Below are 19836 nucleotides of genomic sequence, written 5' to 3'. Positions count from 1 at the left end.
CTCAGCCTTTCGGACTCTCCTCTCTCTTGTGCATCATATCGACTTCAAGTCTACTTCTAAAGAGATCTAGGAGAAGTTGGAAGCAATCTTTAGTAATAGTATCACTATCTTTAAAGTTTCCTCAAGCTCAAGCTCAAATTTTATGATATGAAGATGAAGAGTTATGTGATCATTTGGCCAATATTATTTGTGCAACAACTTACAAGCTTGAATTGTAAGCCCGATGATGCAGATAAAATGTATGCTCATTAAAGAGCATGCACAAGGTCACTCGATTCCAACAAACTCTAGAGGTTTTACATCTTGCGAACTTTTAATTGAAAAAAAACGAGGAACAAAGAGGAGGAGCAAACCAACATAATTGTGGTGATAAAGAAGAAATTCATGCTGCCAAATGGTCCAAGTCAAAGGCCTCACTATAGGCGAGGTCCAGGACAATTGGGCTCTCTAAGCCTCTTCTCCCCTTCATCATTTTGTACGAGTTAAGGGTTCTCTGCCTGAGTTGTCCCCCAAAATCTGAGTATTTTAGACGCCTTTTGGAATTGTTGTAAAGCCTTGATGCTATAATAAAAGACAAAGATCTATTCTAGTCCCAAGGAGGGGGGGGGGGTGTTGGAATTATTAGAGTGTCAATGGTGTGAAGGGATGTCTAGGTCTTGGTGTGAACACATTAGGTATGAAGGGATGTCTAGGTCTTGGTGTGAATATATTAGGTGTGAACCACCTCTTATTAAGGGGCAAAAGATAAGGCCTTGTGCCTATAAAACCATTGTACATGGTGGATGTTTTATCACTCATAATTCAATCATTGTGTTTGTGTGCAATCTTGCTTTCTCTTGTGTGTTGTACCATCTCTCGCTCCCTCTCTTCCATCCATGGCTGCTCATCCACCTACCATGGCTTGAGAGCTCTCTTCCATTCACTCATGGGCACCATGGTTTCTATAACAAAAGGGCACCATGGTTTCTAACAAAAGGGCACCACCATTGATTGCCTTGGAGATGAATTGGCACATGGAAAACTTTGTTGATGCACAAAGTGCTGGATCCAGCCATAGTGGCAACATGCCACTTCTTTAAGCTCGTCGTCCTCGCCTTGGATACATTACCCAACAACTCATGAGACTCTTAGACAGTTTAGTATTTGAACCTCAATATGGGCCCCAACTTCACAACTACTCCACTACTACGAGCATATCCAATACTCACATAGGCACCACATGAACACCTTTGAAGACATGCTCATCACCGGCTTTTGGAAGGGCTTCAGATGGACCAATGACTACCCCTTCCTACACCACCCACAAACACCCAAAGAAAGGTTGTGACTACACCATTCCATGTCGTCAGTGGGGAAAAAAAATTCTCCTCACAAATCTTCGACTAAAAAGCCACCCAGATATTGCAAACTTCCAGGAGCCTATCAAAATATAGGACTGATCTTTTAAAAAACCGCGTTTGGAATAACCAAGCTTAGTATCTCCAGGTACCCTGCCCACCCCAATACACAAATTGACGCATGAAGTTGACTACCATTCCTCACAAAATTGGAGCTGCACTAAACTGTATCCAATGCCTCACAAATAGTGTAGGCATTCTCGGGACGTATCCAAGGGGAGTGGAGTAAAGAAAAATCTAACTGCCCTTTCACTCCACTATTCAGGTATGTCTTCACCTTCTTCCATAGCAAAATGCGAGGTAAAACACGAAGAAGAAAGCAATGTTGCTTGCTGGAGTGAAAATGAATGAATGGAAACACAGTCAAGAAGATGAACATACTTCCTAGGCAAAGAATTCTTTGTATTTCATGTCTTTACATGGGGCAAGAGTTTTGCCCTTGAGAAAGTGATTGCGTCTCTATATTCACTATACCATGGAAAGCATGAGGCTTCACTAGATGAAAACGACTGAGAAGTCTGCACAGGTACACGTGGCTGTTGAAGCTAGTAGGGTGCACCAATCAGAGCCAAAAGAAATTTCCTGTAATTGCCACTAGTGTCCGAGGAAACCATGGTAGACAAAGCTTTCTTGTACTTCTTAAGAAAAGCAATTTTGATATCTGCCATGTCAATCTCAGCACGAGTAATGATCACGCGGATGAGAGTGTCATCATCAGTTCCAAGACCCTTCATTGACTTGTACAAAACCTGAAAACACATAATAACCAACCTCATACATTTGGCAAGTGATATTGACTTTATACAATTTTGCAACGCTAGAGAACATGCAACAGATGTAGTTCTGAATGCATGCCATTTACCGAAGAAACAGATCCCAAAGTCAATAGTGTAGGGTGCAAATTCAGTAAAGTCCATTTAAAGTGTAGAGAACTTGACATACATATAGTGAGAGTGTGAATGTAGTTACAGAAGCATGCCTTAGCAAAGTAATTTTCCGGGTTGCCAACACATTTTGTGATGGTCCTCACTGTCTGCTGGAACTCCGTAGAACCAATGTCTTTGGTCTGCTTAAGCCCCTGTATGATTTTGAACAATTTTAGCAAACAGCCACACAAGCTGCTGACCCAAAAATATGGTAGCCTTGCTGGAAGTTTACCGTATGAATATCATGCCCGTATGCATTTCTATAAGCATCGAATATCGAGCACAACTGACGCCTATTTCTGGTTGTCAAAATGCGTATGAAAGTTGTCTCATCCATATGTGTGGATAGACCTTCCCCTGCATTGTGAAGTTTTCTTGCCTCCTCTAGGGCGTGGTGAGGCTCCAGATCAGTATTATCATCTCGGTTCCCATGCAGATAAAGAACAAAAAGCTGGATAGCACACAGAGGGTAAAACACTTAGTAAGTGAACTGTCAACTGCACGTTTATCATCATCATCATCATCGCACCACACCACCAAGATGATCAACATTATCATCATGGTTGTCACCATTACCATCAACATCAATGCCCCCAACAAAATATCAAACATGGATTCTCACCTTTTGGCAAGAGTCAGAAAGGGTTGATTCGATGTCGCTCTGAAGAGGCCTGCTATACAAAGACTCATAGGCATTTGCGACAGAGTCTAGCTTTTCCATGCTCTTTGTACTCAGGATCTCTATGAGCATCTGGTTCCGCCTTGGTGCATTGCATTTAAGGGCACCTCTGAGAATCACAGCATCCCTCTCAGCAGCATCGCACATCCACATCAGCATGGCCTTCTGAAAGAATTACAGAAAGAACAAGCGCTAAGCCTCTCCTGATGGTGCTTGAAATGTACGAAATGCATACACCTACATGAAATCTGACCTCGAAATGGCGATGAAGCTCGCTCTTAAGTCTTTTGCATAGATCTTCCTGGAACATGTTCTTGTAGACTGTTTTGATTTCGGAACGCTGGTGAGGGTCTCTGTGCGCAAGAACCCTGATCACTGCCTGTCCATCGCATCCGAGCCCTGGATGATAAAAGCTAGAATCAGCAGAAAAAAAAAGGGAAGCCCACGCACGCTTGCGGAGGCAAAGATGCTCACCTTCGAAGGCTCGATGCAGCTCAAGGGAGTCTTGATTGGGCTTGGGCACAACGGGCGGCAGGCGGATGCTTGACATGAGTTGGGGTTTAGGTTATTAGATGGTGGGAAGAGCCGGCGGAGGGATTCAAAGCAAGACACTCACGCAAAGAGAGAGAGAGAGAGAGAGAGAGAGAGAGAAGGAGAGCAAGACAACAAAGGGACAGAGAGATTGTCAAAACAAGACAACAGAGGAAGAGAGAGGGGAGGGGGGTAGAAGAGAGAGAGGGAGATCAAAGCAACACACGGACACAGAGAGACGGTGTGTTAAATTTTGCAGGACGACGCGGATCAACAGAGGCCGCCTACACGGTGGCTTGACTTAATGTCCAAAAAATAAAAATGTACACATTTTCAAAATATACATAGACTCGGTCGCTCAAGAGTCAAGATTGGTTTTTTTTTTTAGCAAGTCGGGGTTCCAGAATCCAGAAGTCACTCTCGGTAATGTCAGTTGAAAAAATCCGGGGATTTTTAATTTTACCTTTTTTTCAAAAAAATCAAAGGCTTTAATCACCCCAAGTTGTAGGGCTTCAAAGGTTTTTAACATTTCAATACATAAATAGAAACTTTTATCATTTGGGTGAGGTGAAGGAAAAAGGTATTTCAAGGGAACCTTTGAAAACAAAAGGTATTAGAATAGTGTATATAATATATATATACACTCTATGTGTACTATAGATGTTGGAACTTGGAAGTTGGCAAGATATGACCGTTTTTTAAATTATCATTTTGTTGGAGTGCTATTGTGCTATAAATATGCTATTTTAAACCTTATTTTCCCAAGACCATGTATTTCCTTCTTGCTCGCGCTCAAATTCCAAAGCAATCTCCATGAGCCCTCAGCTTCTAGCCTTCCAGGCTTCAGCCTGCCACCTCAACCTTTGTAGTTTCATTCTGGAGAGTAGACGAGTCAGAGACTAGTGAGGCGCAGCTTGGAAGGTGCGTGTACATACTACGCCAACCACACTGAGTCACTACTGTGATGTTGCCTGCTGATGCCTGTGTTGGCTTTTCTGAAATCCAACCCTTTGTTGCTGTGCTATTGCCTGTGAATGTACGTTGTAGATATGTACGGCAAAGACCAGGCCTCTAGTCTCAATTTTTCTTGACGGCTTGTCCTCTTCATACTTCTTCTCTACCTCACGGCCAGAGCTTTCCACCTCAACAAGAAGTCACTGGTGTCCAGCATTTTCTGCCCACAGAGTGGCGATGACCTTTTGTTCTACTACAAGTGGGTGGGAGTGAGCTGCCAGCAATCAGAGGGGACGAGGCAAAGTGGTAGTAAGGCGCCATCACCGAGGCAAAGCTTTCCACCTCAGCAAGTAGTCGCATGAGTCGATAACCTCTTGCAACTGGGTGGATACACCGCTATGTGTTTGCACTCTTCAAGCAAGATGGCCCCCCCAATGTCCCGCAACAACTTTAGCACAGAAGTAAGTAGGGGGCAGGAGACACTGATACACCACCAACACAAAGATCCTGCCAATAAACCCTCTTCTCTACACATTTGCAGGTCCCCTGCTCTTCAATGCCCACTTAGTTCCGATTCCCGTTGAATCGATGAATCTAAGACACAGAGGGACTTCGTGCACACTGTAAAGTAATAAACTAGTAACTCTCCTCCTCCAGGCCCCCGGGTCGGCCCAACCCAAGTAATGTACAAGGGCGGAACAAGAGTTGACTTGTCTTCCAACGTTGAGTCACGAGTGTCTTTAGGCAAGGCTACCAGCCTACCACCACTCCTCTGCACACTGCATTGAACATGGACATCAACGATAGGATTTGACGTCCATCGTCCCTTCCGAGGGCCGTCTACCCATCGTACGAAACCTGTCAAAGGACGAGCTAGACAAAAAATTTCCCTTCCATAAGGATGTGCAAAAAATTTATACACCTGTCAAAAGAAGGGCAACTTTTTGAAATGCCCTTCAAAAATAAAATTTAAAATTATATGTTGGTATTGCGCAAGGGTGGTTCACTGCTTCCCGTGAGAATAAGCCCTTGGCCCTTGGGCCTTAAGCAACTTGAAGAATATTAAAAGAAAAAGCCAACTGCAGCGGCCAGCCTGCCCTCTTAGTTGCCAACTTGCCCTGCATGCTAAATTAATGTCATTGACAAGTTGACAACTCATTGTCAATGGTCATTGCTAATTTTGGTAAATTGGTAGTTGGAACTTGGAAATTTGAAAAGCGAACGCCTTCCCCAATCCCGAACAGGTGTCTCTCTCTCTCTCCCTCTCAACGCTCGTATTTGCCTTGCGTGCAGCGTGATTCCTACCCTCGGGCCTCGATTGGACTGCCATCACTTCGTAGCTCCAGCCTCCAACCAAAGGTCTGCCATGACTCTCTTTGCCTGGATTACGTTTGTGGGTTTTTAAAAAATGGCTCCTTTGTATGGGGTTTGTATTAGGGCTAGGGTTTCTGTATTCCATCAGCTTTCGCTTCTTTGTTTTTTCGAGACTGCCGACGATTAGGGTTCTAAGGCTGATTATGTGTATGGAGATTACGTAAGGTTCTCGGGACTGCCGGGATTAATTAGGGGTTTCGTTCTTGTTTCTGTTTTGAGGGCCTCTTTCCTACCGACTGCGTGAGTCGTAGGCTATTCTCTCTCTCTCTTGCCTGAGTCGCAGGCTCTTGTATCATGCCCATTGCCCACCACCATTTTCGACTTTCTTCTCAAGGCGGTACTAGGGGTAGACTGTGTAGTGCACTCGGAAGATTCAGTCAATGACTCCAATTCAGTCAGCTTGCAAGGGTCTAATTCGAGCAATCGAGCAATCGCCAACTCACCCCTGCAGTGAGAGAAAAACTCGAGTTGAAGAACTCGAGCAATCGCCAACTCACCCCTTCCATAGATGAAGATCTTAAAGCCCAAAGCAAAGGTGCCATACAAGTGGTTAAGCGGTTATTAGCTGGTGCACTGTAGAGCAAAGGCTGGCCGTGAACAAAGGGCTGGGCTTGAAAGCGACATCTCCTCCTTGTTCTCTTACTGCGTCGTCGGCTGGCATACAATAAAGAAACAGAATATATATCTCTTCAAGGGGCACCACCTGCAAAAGCTGGAACCATAATATTTACATACCAAATCTCATTTTTAAACTGAATTTTCAGATCATCATTTTATTTCTAAGAAATCAGTCCTCTTTACAAGCCTATAGCTCTTCACTGGCACTTAGTACAGGTCATACAATGACTGAAAATTCAAGACAGCAAAACATTAGTTCACAGAGGCACCAATTTACAATGAGATTCCACTCATAACACTCTAATTCCACTTCTTCCAGGGGCAGTAACTTCTGTCCACCCAAATCAGATCAGAATACCTTCTTTTCCTCTTGTTCTTGGCCTCTTTCTTCTCAAATTCACTTCACCCAGGTAGTAGCACATCCCAATCATTGACATCAGTTCTGATTTTTACAAAATTCAGTAAGTTTACTGACTCTAATCACCTCTACATGCTCACACATTCAAAAAAAACAGCAAACCCCTACTATCTAACAAAGTCAACTCTTTGACTCACTTTTCTAGCAAAGTGCACCTTCTGGCAGTGATTCCTATGCTCCTCATCAGTCAAACTCAGAATTCAGCAACTCAACACCAACCTTTATGAAGTCTCCTTGTTCATCTGCTCACCTGGAAGCAATTTCTCCTGACAGGGATAATCTTCTTGAGGTCGCCTACTTCCTGGCACTGTATACATGCAAAATCAGCATCAACTACTCATGGAAATCAGGTCACCCAGCTTTAAGGCTCAATCCAGGCAAAAGAAACAACAGCTCTCACAAAGTCGCCCTGCCCAGAACACTACATTCGTACAAAATTCAGCCTCTTTCCTGACAGAAATTAGGTTGCCCATCTCTTGTGCCCTATTCCTGACAGACTCCCTCCAATTTTCTAGTTTCCTCTACTCTTGGCACTGCCTACTAACCTCTCCTACTGACAAAATCCATAGAATTTAGGTCGCCTCTCTTATCCTGTCTCTCTGACCTAACCAGTTCTTGTTGTATCCAGCCTCCTTTAGGGCAAATTCAGCTTCCTCGACTGCAATCTTGCTCTCCAGGCTCACACGTAAGCTCCTCTGGTAGTCTCCTCCACATCCACAACTCCACAAGCTCTCCACATGCTCTCTCTAGCTTCCTCTCCTCCAGGATCCCGGCTCCCTTTTCCCGCCGTCCTCTTCTATGGTCTTTGCAGCGCCAGCAAGGCGTCTGTCTTCTACACTCCCCGCTACTCACGTACAAGGCCACACCTTTCAACTGTCTTCTACGCCAGCTCGCCAGCCCTTGATACACGAGGCAGCAACTTCTCCCCAGCGCCTCTGCAGACTCACAATCACCCCCGGTTCTTCTTTTTTCCAGAGAGCCCAGCCGTCGCTCTTTCCTTGTCAGTGGAATTCCCAGAGAGCCCTTTTTTCTGCACATACACCCGAGAGCCCCCCCTCTTCTCACGAAGTAGCCACCCTTTTTAACCCGACGAGTCTCCACGCTTGCAGCTTCGCCAACTTTCTAGAGGTCCTACGCTGGCAGCAGCGCTGGCCACCACATAAGCAGCCATGTGGCCTCTTCATTAGTGGCCATGTTATTATTATTATTATTATTTTAATTTCTTTTAAGGCCTACAAGATGGCCGCCTCAAATACCTTCCATTTCACACCCTGTGCTCAAGGCTACACCGGCCCTTTCAGTCTTTGATTGCTCATGCCTCCACACATGCTTCAAATACAGCCTTCCAATGCCCAATTATCCTTAGGACGCGCACACATTTCAAGAGCTGCCAAACAGCTGATACCACCAGCAGCAAAGCACACTTCGGACAAACCTGCAAACAAGCTTACAGCAAAACCATGTACACAAACATGAACAAAAAAAAAGCCCTGTTACGCGTAAAGGCATATATACATCATGTACACTATGGCACTTAATCCCATGCATCTGGATTTGCATTTAATGGCCTCACATGCATGGTTTCACACCATAGACGTGCCATGGCATGACAACGTGCTGGAAATCAAGCAACCCAAACACAAAAGAAATATTGTCAAGCAAGCCACAAAAAGCAAGTGCGAACGACAAAACCTTCTCAGTTAGAAATCAAAGATTTCTTAAATGTTCTTAAAAACATTTATTTTGAGCACTGTACGTAGGCTGTGATATGCGGAGGCCTATAGGCTATGTGCATTGTGTATGTCCATCAACGATAGGATTTGAAGGGCACCCAAATCTTTATTATGACAGACACCTAAAAATTTTGCCCTTCTTTCAAGAAGAACAAATTTCTACAATGCCCGTCTAATGACAGATGAATAAAAAATTTTCCTATCGAAAGATCATCGTGATGCTTGAGTCATGTACAAATAGATACAAAGCATTTTGTATTGTGTTTACAAGATTTTATTTATCTCACCTTAATCTAAAAATCTTCAACAAAATCTTCACATTAAGCACTTGAATATGCAAATTGAATAATGTATACAAGGCCAATCTAATAGAAAGCAAATAAAAACCCAGGGGAAAAAACCTCTCTTAAAGAGGGTAAAAAGTGCCCTGGAACCTAAAAATCCAAAATGCATAAGAAGGAAACTTCAAATTCAAGCTTCTCGCATAGAAGTGGTCTCCATGGATCTTGATCTTCTACTCTTCATAGCTTTCCAAGCTTCAAAACATTCATCCCAAAGCATCTCTTCAGGGTTGTTTACCTTGGGAGTATTCAATCCCACAAACATCACCAATCCCAACATATCAAGGGATAACCTATTCCGAAACTTGTCCTTGATTTTATTCATCTTTGAGAAACCTCTCTCACATGCTACAAATGAAAGAGGTAACAAAAGCAAGGCTCTCCAAAGCTTCATAGTCCATGGAAAAGAGAATTCCCATTCTTCATGATTACAACAATCTTGCCAAGCAGTATGCATATTCTTTTGCTTAAAACAATTTCGCATCCGTGAGACAAAAGATCTACGCTCTCCTTTGCATTCAACCTCATTCATGAAAGATCCAGATTCCTTTCCAAAGTGCTTGCAAAGAGTTTCCAACCATAGTCGTGAGGCATCATCAAGCTTTTCTAAATCTTCATTATAGTCTCTTGGAGTAAAATACTTCACAGCTTCAAACAACTCAAAATCAACCTTAAAACGATTCCATAAAGCATCCACTAAACTTCTAACATAAGTAGTAGCCATCATTACTAAATTCTCAATCACTATATGTAGAGTTTCATATGCATTCACAATATCTCCTTCACACATAGGCCCCAAGTGTAAGACATGTGAGTGTATTTTGCCAACACTATCTATAAAACTCACCACCCCATTTTGTCCATGAGCCATGGTCAAAAAAGCATGTGTGTGTTTTGTATCAAAACCAAATACTCGACCCAAGAAAGACATTTGAAGTGTCTCTACAACAACAGACTTTAGATGACTTCCAATAGCAGAAATATCTGGATGCTCCTCTTGGAGCTTGCAATTGAGCACATTTAATTCTCCAAGCACATTGGCAAAGAAATTCAAAAGAAATTACACCTTATAGTTTGTCAATGATGCATATAACTCACTATCTTCATGCTTCAATGCTGTCAACAAAGCTGGCATCAGACGCACCACTCTAACCATGACTTGACCTCGAGACAACCACCTTACATCGTGCATCTTTAACAATTTCAATTTTCCATGTCTACCAAGATTGAATGCCTTTACAACTTCTGCAAGAGCTGCATGTCTCTTTGCCAATCTACAAACCCACTCAAAGAGCTTTTTTGCAATCTTATCCACAAACTTGAACTCTTTGAACACTTTAAATGCATCTCCAGCTGCAAGTGACTCCCTATGAGCAACACAATGAAAGCTCAAAAGATGTGGAATATTTTGCTTCAACCTTGCAACCACACCATTTGCTGAGCCTGTCATCATGACACTTGCACCATCGGTAGCAATACCAATCATCTTGTGCAAAGGCAACTCCATTTTGGCCAAAAAGTCAAGCAAAGTTTTACTTAAGGCCTCTGCATCACCATTTTCGATTAGCAAGAGTTCCACAAAGCATGTACATATTGGGCCATTTCCACAAAGCATGTACATATTGGGCCATTTCCACAATTTTGCATGTACGTGATGTAAACAATCATGTATTGTTTTGTACTAATATCAGTACTCTCATCGTTTGAATAGAGTAAAAAGGACTCTCAACAATGTCCTTCTTTAATCTATTCCAATATACATGTTTGATTACCTTGGCAAATTCCTTTCCTGCATCTTTACTAGTGTACGCAGAGTACTCACTAGTAATTGGCATATTAGGTGTGCGCAAAAATCTTTGAAAGTTGCATTGGTGTGGAAACTCTTCAAGAGGTAAATTTCTTTTGAGTACATACCACATGATGCTTTGCATGACCGTGACAATCTTGTCCTTCTCATCATCTGTCATAATCACAATATGCTTCTCAATGGGAAGTGTTGAGCGTCTTTCATGTTCTTCCCACATAGCCTTTGCCTGTATATGCTCTTTAGAGAGACTATGCTCATCTAAGGCACTCCTTTGTTTAGTTGTAGCACCTTGAGGTTGAGCATAAGGATTCCTTTTGTGTGCATAGGTACACCACTTGCATTTGAGCCTCTCTTTTCCATCAGGCCCATCAATAGGGAAAACCCATGTATGCAGAATTTTCCAACTTTCCAAGAAAATCCGCTCATACTTTTTTTTCTCTTTTGTGGCTTCTTGTGCAGCCACAACTTGACTAGAAGTGGCAGCATTACGTTGATCACTTGTTACATTAGTAACTAGACCATGAAGCCCAAGAGATTGCTCAAGGGTTTTCTGTTTTTTGCTTTTTTCAGGTCGACCAAGTGGCGCCATATTCTGTACATAACAATAAATAATAATGTGATTTGAAATGCTGTGAAGTTTTCAAGATACTGCTATACATCTCATATCTTTTTCTATCCTTCGTCTATAATGTAGGCAGTGTTCTTTGAATAAATACATTATTAAGCTTCATGCTTAGTATGCCAACGATTTCATGTCTTGTGCAAGTAGTCATAGAATTCACAAGTAAAGATAATGCGTGAAAAGAAGACCAACCTTTAGATCTTGGAGATAATGTGGTGGTTGTAATCAATGTCGTCTCAAGACTCGATGACTCTTGAATGCCTTGGATGATGTCTTTGGTCCATATAGATTGTGTTCACTATTTGAAAGACTTAGAACTAGAAGTTAGATTACTCCAGATGATGCCGTGGATGAAGCTTGATTGTGTCCTGCAAAGCATGAAACCCAAGTTTGAGAGAGGGCGACTTTCAAGTTTCTACCATGCAGGCGACTCAGGCGAGAGAGAGAGAGAATTTAACCTACATAGTACAGGCTACAGCCTATGACTCACGCTGCCCACAAGGCTCATACGACTCGTCTGACGGACTCCCGAATACTTTGATTGAAAGGGTGGCCCATGTAATTGACAGCAAACGTGGCCACTTGAATCATCATATTGGACATGTAGGAAACCGTATTTACAAGATTAGGCTCAAACTCTGTCTGGCTCAATGCACTCTTCAGGCATGTATTCACCTGCAGCTCTCGTCATTGCAACCAGAAATGTGATATGGTCCGCACCTCTTGAGTAATTTGGGGATGCCTGGGTTACTCTTGCGTCATGCCGGCTAGGTTAATATCGTGGGTGACACCACTATAAATATTAATACGTGCGGTATAGTGACGTATGTTTGGGGCCATCTATGATTATTTCAGTTAAGTTCGTATGGTAGGGTGATTCGTGGGGCATGAGTTGGTTATGATTTGTGCCTGATGAATATTTGTGGGATTAATTTAATTATTAATTGGGCTTATATTTTCAGGTGATGAAGACTATGGAAAATGAAGAGTTTACTTTTTGGAAGAAATGTCTTGGTTCATCATATTTAATTTTTGGCAAGCATAGTAGCTTGCAACCTTAGCAAATGATTTTTCCATTTTGAACTTTAGGAAAGATACATTTATAATGTGGAATTTATTAAAGCCTATGGCTTTACCCTAGTCCCAATATTAGACACTCTATTTTTGTAAAAGAAGAATGCCGTGCTCTCTAAAAGCACATTTTGTATATTTTGGGGGCTATGGCCTATTTTTGAAAAGCTAATTAAATACCCTTGTGTGGGGGAAGGCCACGCACAAGGGGGGGAAGATTGCACCCAGCATGGTCTATTGAGCTAAGTATTTTAATTTTGTTAAGTGTTTGAATTTCAATTAATTTGATTTAGTTGAAGCTTGCAAAGCATTGGTTTTTATGGTTGAATCAATTCTTGTGAATTCTCTACTCTTCCACAATCTATCCTAGAGTAAGATTCCGGTTGTATAACGTGATCATAAGCCTTTTCAATATCCAGTTGAATCATAACCACCTCTTGCCCTCGAAGCCCTTGCATAATCAATTCCAATTTGTCCATTCAGTATATTATGTAAAATATTTTGACCTTTAATAAATCCATATTACTTTGGATGAATCAAAGGAGAAAGAAAACACTACAACCTGTTGGCCAAGACCTTTGCAAATATCTTATACATAGCCCCCATCAATGTGATTAGTCTCCATTAAAGTAGATTAACTAGGGATGGAACTTTAGGCAGTAAATGTATAAGCCCAATCTTCCAACTCATAGGCATGATACCTGTATTCCAAACCTCCTGAAAAATATAAGCGAGGGGCCTTCAACTCATCAACATACTTTGTGAAAAGCTCATTGGGGAGCCCATCCCATCCTCGACTTTTACCTTTAGGCAAATGCTTCAACACAGCTTCCACCTCATCCTCTGAAATATCTCTTTCCAATTCATTTGCAGAAACATCTGAAACTTGGTGACGAACCAAGTGAAACAAAGACTCTCTAGCTGCAATGACATCAGGAGAGATATGACCTCCTCCGGTCCCAACAAATTGTTACCATATTATAGTAGTGATGTGTGTGAACACACTTAGGACCGCCGGGGCACTTTTTCTCTCACTAGGAGGTTTTTTCCCCCGTGCATTGTATATAAGCCCATTATCTTCTAGGGCTTGTTATCTTTCATTTTTGGCACTCATAATACACTACTGTGTTGTGCTCAAGCTTCCTCATCTTCTTGAAGTTGTGTGTGCATTCCTGCAACCCTAATTCCAACAATTGGTATCAGAGCAGGCTTCCTCCTCCCGGGCAGCATCACCGGCACCTGCCGCTTCATCTCCTCCGATTGCGACGAGGTTTCACGAGCGTCTGCAGGTTCGTTTCAGAATTTTGATCTGAAGTCATTTCGCCCTCCGTTTTTGCATTCCAAGTACTGCGCAGGCAAAATCGTCCTACTGTGCAGATTTTCTGTCAAGATTAAAATCTGCAGGACAGGTGCCCATTCGTCTGTTTTGGGCTGTGCTACATAGCACAGGTCGATTTTATACAGGTTTACCTCTTACAGACAGCATTTACATCTAGTAGTACAGTCATTGGCCATGGCTGACAACAATGATGTATTCCGCATGTTGGCTGCTGAGGATAAGTTGGATGGCACCAACTATCCATTGTGGGCATATATGATGCGACATGTATTGGTAGCAAAGGGGTTATGGAACATTGTGCAGGGTATTGATGCACGTCCTATTGTGGCTGGGAATGCTGCAAACACATCAGAAACAGGTACTGTTGATGATGGTGCAGGCACAAGTGCTGTAGCAGCTGTTCGAGAACCACCACTTTCAGCAGAGCAGATTCGTTGGGATGGTAGAGATGCGCAGGCTCATGCCTTGATTGCGCTGTCTGTCAAACGTACCATTATCCCACATATTCGCTCCTGCAGGACTTCTAAGGATGCTTGGGATGTACTTGCCACATTGTATCAGGCAAGAAATGAGGCTCGTGTTGCTTACCTCCGAAAACAGTTGGAGAGTGAGCATATGAACGAAGGTGATTCTATGGATAGCTTTTTGACAAAGATCAAGGATTTCAAAGAGCAGCTCATTTCTGCAGATGAAATCCTGTCAGACAGTTCACTTGTGCAGACTGTTTTGAATGGTCTACCAGATTCTTATCAGGGTTTTGCTTCCACTCTTCGCTTGATGATGAAAGGCAATCCCAATGCCTTATCATTTGAGGAGTTAGTTTCTGTTTTGCTGCAAGAAGACCAGTCAAGGCAAAACAGGAATATTATGCGTGTCGCAGATCAAGCTTTCGTTGCTAGTCAGAGAAGCGGGAAAGGTAAAGCAGGCTTTTCTTCTAGTAAGCAGAAATCTGCAAATGCTGCGCAACCAAAGAAGGAAGACAAAGATGAGAAGAAGGGTGACAAACAGAAGACATTTTGCAAGTACTGTAAGGGAAATGATCATGTCATCAAAGCGTGTCCTAAGCTGGCTGCGAAAGAGGCTAAGAAGAAAGAGGCTGGTATGGCTGTTGCAGATGCCTCTCCTTCTAACAATGAATCTGCTAATGTTGTGCTAGATACAGAATGGGCATTCAATGCGCAGTGCAGTTATGACCCATCTTTGCATGACACATGTATGTCTGCAGTAGATTCAGATGTATGGTACTTTGACAGTGGTGCCACTAAGCATATCACCTCGCAGCGCAGTTTATTCACTTTCCTTGAGTCTGCTCCCACAGGGAATACTGTCACTTGTGCCAATAACTCCTCTTATCCCGTTGAAGGAGTTGGACAGATTGTGCTGAATGTTGCAAATGGCAACACCTTTACACTTTTTGATGCATTGTATGTGCCAGGGATCAAAAAGAATCTGCTGTCAGTCTCCGCATTTGCCAAAACAGGTTTGGTTGTAAAATTTGTGGATGACAGATGTACTGTTCATGATCTCTCTTGTGGTGACATCATTGTAGCATCTGGTTCACTATGTCGAGGGCTGTATAAGCTCAATATGGATGGCAAATGTGTAGAGGATTTAGCATGTGCTATTATGGATACGCAGGCTATTTCAAATGCAAAACTGTGGCATGCACGTTTTGGTCATCTGAATTTTGCAAGTTTGCTGCGCCTGCAGAAATCTGAAATGGTGTCTTCTTTGCCTAAGCTTGAGGCACCTGTCAAGCATGTTTGTGAGGGCTGCATATTGGGTAAAATGCAGCGTGCTTCCTTTCCCAAAGATGGATCAGTGAGAGTTGAACGCAGATTGCAGCTTGTTCACAGTGATGTTTGTGGTCCCATGCAAACTCCATCATTTGGAAACTACCTTTACTTCGTGACTTTCATTGATGATTTTACCAGGCATGCATGGGTATATCCTTTGAAGGCAAAGTCCGAAGTGTTTTTGTGCTTCAAACAGTTTTTGGTTATGGCTGAAAATGTGTCAGAAAGTAAGATGGGCACCCTCCGTTCAGATCGAGGGGGGGAGTATATGTCTTCAGAATTTAATGCATTTCTGGCTGAGCGTGGGATAAAACACCAATGTACAGTGCCGTATACACCACAGCAAAATGGTGTGGCTGAGAGAAAAAACAGGTCTCTCATGGAAATGGCAAGATGTATGGTTAAGAGTCAAAGTCTACCACATGGTTTTTGGCTTGAGGCTGTCATGTGTGCCACTTATGTACTAAACAGGTGTCCCACCAAAGCATTACAGGTTGTCACTCCATATGAGGCTTGGCATAGCCGCAAGCCATCTGTTGGCCATTTACGTGTTTTTGGTTGCCTGGCATATGCATTAGTGCCTGTGCAACATCGCAGAAAATTGGATGACAAAGCTGTCAAATGTATTTTTGTTGGATATAGTGCTGAGAGCAAAGGCTATCGTTTGTATCATCCACAGACAAAGCGCATTTTGGTTAGCCGTGATGTTGTATTTGTGGAAGATGCAGTTCAGCCCTTGGTTTCATGTACTAAGGAGACAGATATCAGCTCACGTGATGTCTATGATACATTGTTGCCTCTTTTCAGTGGTGCACAGTCAAGTGCAATACCTCATGAGGCAGTTTTTCAGCCTATGCAGGTTTTAAATGATGGCACAGATCAGCCTATATCTGATGCAGATGTGCATGATGCACTTGAGGATGAGAGACAAGAGATTGAGGGCTCTAGGAACATGCCTAGATGGCTGGTGCAGACTTTGCGTGACAGCAAGTTGGATGCCCCTTTGTCTAGTCGCACTCGTTCTGGCTCTCATGGTGCCTCTTATGCGTCAGATTGTTATGCATTGGCTGTTTCTAGTATGTGCGATGAAAGTGAGCCTGTTTCATTTGATGAGGCACAAAGTTCAGAAAATTGGATGGCTGCTATGCAAGCAGAATACGATGCTATTATGAAGAATAGTACATGGTCTTTATGTGACTTGCCCCCTGGCAAGAAGGCCATTGGCACTAAGTGGGTATACAAATTGAAGCGTAAGCCTGATGGCACAGTGGATCGCCATAAGGCTAGGCTTGTTGCAAAAGGTTATGCTCAAGAGAAGGGCATTGATTTTGATGAGACTTTTGCTCCCACATGTCGTATGACCACTGTTCGTAGCATCTGTGCATTAGCAGCTCATAATGGTTGGAATGTACATCAGCTGGACATAAAGACTGCGTTCTTAAATGGAGATTTGCATGAGGAGGTGTATGTATCGCAGCCTCGTGGTTTTGTTCAAAGAGGGCAGGAAAACAAAGTGTGCAGGTTAAAAAAGGCTTTATATGGTTTAAAGCAAGCTCCACGAGCTTGGTATGAAAAAATACATGCATATTTGACTGCACATGGGTTTCAGAATAGTCCAACAGAAAGCACTTTGTATGTTAAACGTGTGGATGGTGTACATCTAATCATTGCTCTCTATGTCGATGACATGCTGCTCACAGGACCAAATGAGAGTCATATTGCTGATTTTAAGGCTGATTTGAATGCCTCTTTTGAGATGTCAGATTTGGGGCATTTGCATCATTATTTGGGGATACAATTTAAGCAGTGTGATGGAGGTATTGCTTTGTGTCAGACAAAGTATATTGAAACATTGTTGCGGAGATTTGGCCTTGAAGACTGCAAGCCTATTGCTACTCCAATGGAGACAGGTTTGAAGTTGAGTCTTCATGATGCTGGAGATCACTTTGATGTCACACTCTATCAGACAGCTGTTGGTTGCCTCATTTATGTATGCATTACGAGGCCAGACATTCAGTTTGCAGTCTCACAGGTGAGCAGATTTATGCATAGCCCAGGCATTAAGCATTGGCAGGCAGTGAAGCGTATCTTTCGCTATTTGAGTGGTACTCGGCATCTTGGGTTGTTTTATCCCAAGGGGGGATCATTGCCGCCAGATTTACATGTTTTTTCAGATTCTGACTGGGCTGGTTGTTATGACACACGCGTGTCCACGAGTGGTTTTTGCTTCATGCTTGGAAGCTCATGCATATCATGGTTGAGCAAGAAGCAGCCTACTGTGGCCACTTCTAGTTGTGAAGCTGAGTACAGGGCAGCTTTCATAGCTACGGTTGAGTGTGTGTGGCTCAGACGCCTTATGGCTGATTTGGGTGTTGGGCAGCCATCTGCCACCACCATCTTCACTGACAGTCAGAGCGCATTGGCAGTTGCGCGGAACCCAGTGTTCCATGCTCGTACGAAGCACATTGAGGTGCACTACCATTATGTCAGGGAGAGACTCTCTGCAGGAGAGATCAGTTTGGCTTATGTGCCAACACAGGATAACCTTGCAGACCTTTTCACAAAGGCTCTGCCTCGTGAGAAGTTCGAAGCTTTTCGCAAAGCTTTGGGCTTACTCCCTTTTATGGATTCGTCCACATAGCTAGACACTTCCCTATACATGAGTGCTAGCTCTTGTTCACCGCATCACTCCAGGGGGGATTTGTTACCATATTATAGTAGTGATGTGTGTGAACACACTTAGGACCGCCGGGGCACTTTTTCCCTCACTAGGAGGTTTTTTCCCCCGTGCATTGTATATAAGCCCATTATCTTCTAGGGCTTGTTATCTTTCATTTTTTGGCACTCATAATACACTACTGTGTTGTGCTCAAGCTTCCTCATCTTCTTGAAGTTGTGTGTGCATTCCTGCAACCCTAATTCCAACACAAATGGCGATAAAAGTCCATACACACATCTAGAACACAAGTAGAATCAATAATCAATACTCCTGGCCTATCTTGCATCTAGACAATATTCTCACGTGCATGCTTTTGTTGCAAAAGAGCAAAGAACGCATGTGACTAATAATTAGAATACATTAGGGCATCCATTCGAGCAATAAGCTTATATGTCACATATTGATTCTCATGTAATGCTGCTGATGGGACAACCAATCACAATAGCTATCTCAATGTCAAGGCAAGAACTGTCCTCTTGAACCACCTGGTTCAAATCATGTGTACTACCATCATCATGCAAAATAACAACTTCATGTCCATTTATTGTTCCTTTTATTTTAAGCAAAGAATGAATATGAGGTTTACCTTCTTGTTCTGAGTAGTCTGGATCAGAATTACCCTCTTGCTTGAATGATTCTTCTTCATGGTCGTCTTCTTCAATCATATTGACTCGAGCGGCTGCTGCTGCTGCTGGTGTCGAACTCTTGGTACACTCCGGACAATTCGGGGCTATGTGTCCTTCTTTGTGGCACTTGAAACATTTGATAGGAGGTGCCTTCGGTTTTCCACCATTGACTTTCTTATTGGTACTCATATTGCCTTTAACTTCGTCCTTGCCTTTGTCATAACCTAGTTTATACATCTTCTTTGGAGCATAAAAAGATTTAGTAAATGGTTTAGAAGAAGTACCCTCATGTGCTTTAATCTCTTTAGGAAAACCATTTTTGCGTTCGGAATTAGTTGCCAAAGATATTGCAGTAGATAGTGAATGAGGTCGAAACATATTCGCATTGGCCCTAATGGTAGATCTAAGGCCCGAAATGAATTTCCTCTTTTGGTCCTTCTCGTCGCTGACTCTCTCCACAACCTGCACCTGTAATAAAGTATTCCAGAACTTTTCTACATACTATGATATAGTTTCCTTTTCAAGTTGATGCAAAGTGTCCCATTGGTGCCTAACTTTAGACTTGAATTGTGAGGGTAAAAAGTGCTTTTTAACCAGTCACCATTGAAATCTTTTCCAGGAATTTGGCTTGTCATGACCTTGCTTTATTACACTCCACCATAAAGCTGCGCTGTCTACCAAATGATTGACTGCACATTTAATTTTATCACACTCGAAAAATTTTTCTCCTGAAAAATAGTCATCTAGTTGATTAAGCCAAGCTAGAATGACCCTAGCATCCTTCTTTCCATCATAATTTTGAAATGTGAAAGCTTTTCGACTAATCTTGGATTCTTTTTGTGACCTTTGTGCTTGCAATGTAGCATTTGCAGCCCTTTGGATAGT

The 19836-nt window shown here is 42.7% G+C and overlaps 2 protein-coding genes across 3 annotated transcripts; both read right to left on the bottom strand.

Annotated features, from left to right (window-relative positions):
• Positions 1-1778: 1778 nt before the first annotated feature.
• On the bottom strand, positions 1779-3856 carry LOC147613218 (annexin D5-like). Of its 2 annotated transcripts, none has more exons than XM_086782478.1 (6): positions 3477-3856; positions 3256-3401; positions 2946-3167; positions 2556-2774; positions 2377-2475; positions 1779-2146 (listed from the first exon to the last, which is right to left on the bottom strand). In XM_086782478.1, the coding sequence occupies exons 1-6, from the start codon at positions 3550-3552 to the stop codon at positions 1943-1945; spliced, it is 966 nt and encodes a 321-aa protein (XP_086638604.1). In that variant the 5' UTR covers positions 3553-3856; the 3' UTR covers positions 1779-1942. The 2 variants fall into 2 exon arrangements, with proteins under 2 accessions (XP_086638604.1, XP_086638603.1); XM_086782477.1 differs by having other exon boundaries at positions 3244-3401; positions 3477-3690.
• A 5245-nt stretch (positions 3857-9101) lies between these two features.
• On the bottom strand, positions 9102-9710 carry LOC147613217 (uncharacterized). The gene has a single exon (XM_086782766.1). It carries the CDS (start codon positions 9696-9698, stop codon positions 9102-9104), a length of 597 nt encoding a protein of 198 aa, XP_086638892.1. The 5' UTR covers positions 9699-9710.
• Positions 9711-19836: the final 10126 nt, after the last annotated feature.

This window comes from Cibotium barometz, chromosome 44 (genome assembly GCF_041138505.1).
Source record: "Cibotium barometz isolate CiBa-2024 chromosome 44, ASM4113850v1, whole genome shotgun sequence".
NCBI lineage: Eukaryota > Viridiplantae > Streptophyta > Polypodiopsida > Cyatheales > Cibotiaceae > Cibotium > Cibotium barometz.
Note: the sequence above shows the minus strand (reverse complement) of the source record. Positions and strands in the feature narration are given on the sequence as shown.

Excerpts from the sequence above, each read along its gene's own strand:
- LOC147613218 (XM_086782477.1), bottom strand. The coding sequence starts at position 3,552 with ATGTCAAGCATCCGCCTGCCGCCCGTTGTGCCCAAGCCCAATCAAGAC. Across the intron at positions 3,402-3,476 it reads GCTGCATCGAGCCTTCGAAG|GGCTCGGATGCGATGGACAG; the intron begins GTGAGCATCTTT and ends TTTATCATCCAG. Across the intron at positions 2,775-2,945 it reads TTTCTGACTCTTGCCAAAAG|CTTTTTGTTCTTTATCTGCA; the intron begins GTGAGAATCCAT and ends TGTGCTATCCAG.
- LOC147613217 (XM_086782766.1), bottom strand. The coding sequence starts at position 9,698 with ATGATGGCTACTACTTATGTTAGAAGTTTAGTGGATGCTTTATGGAAT.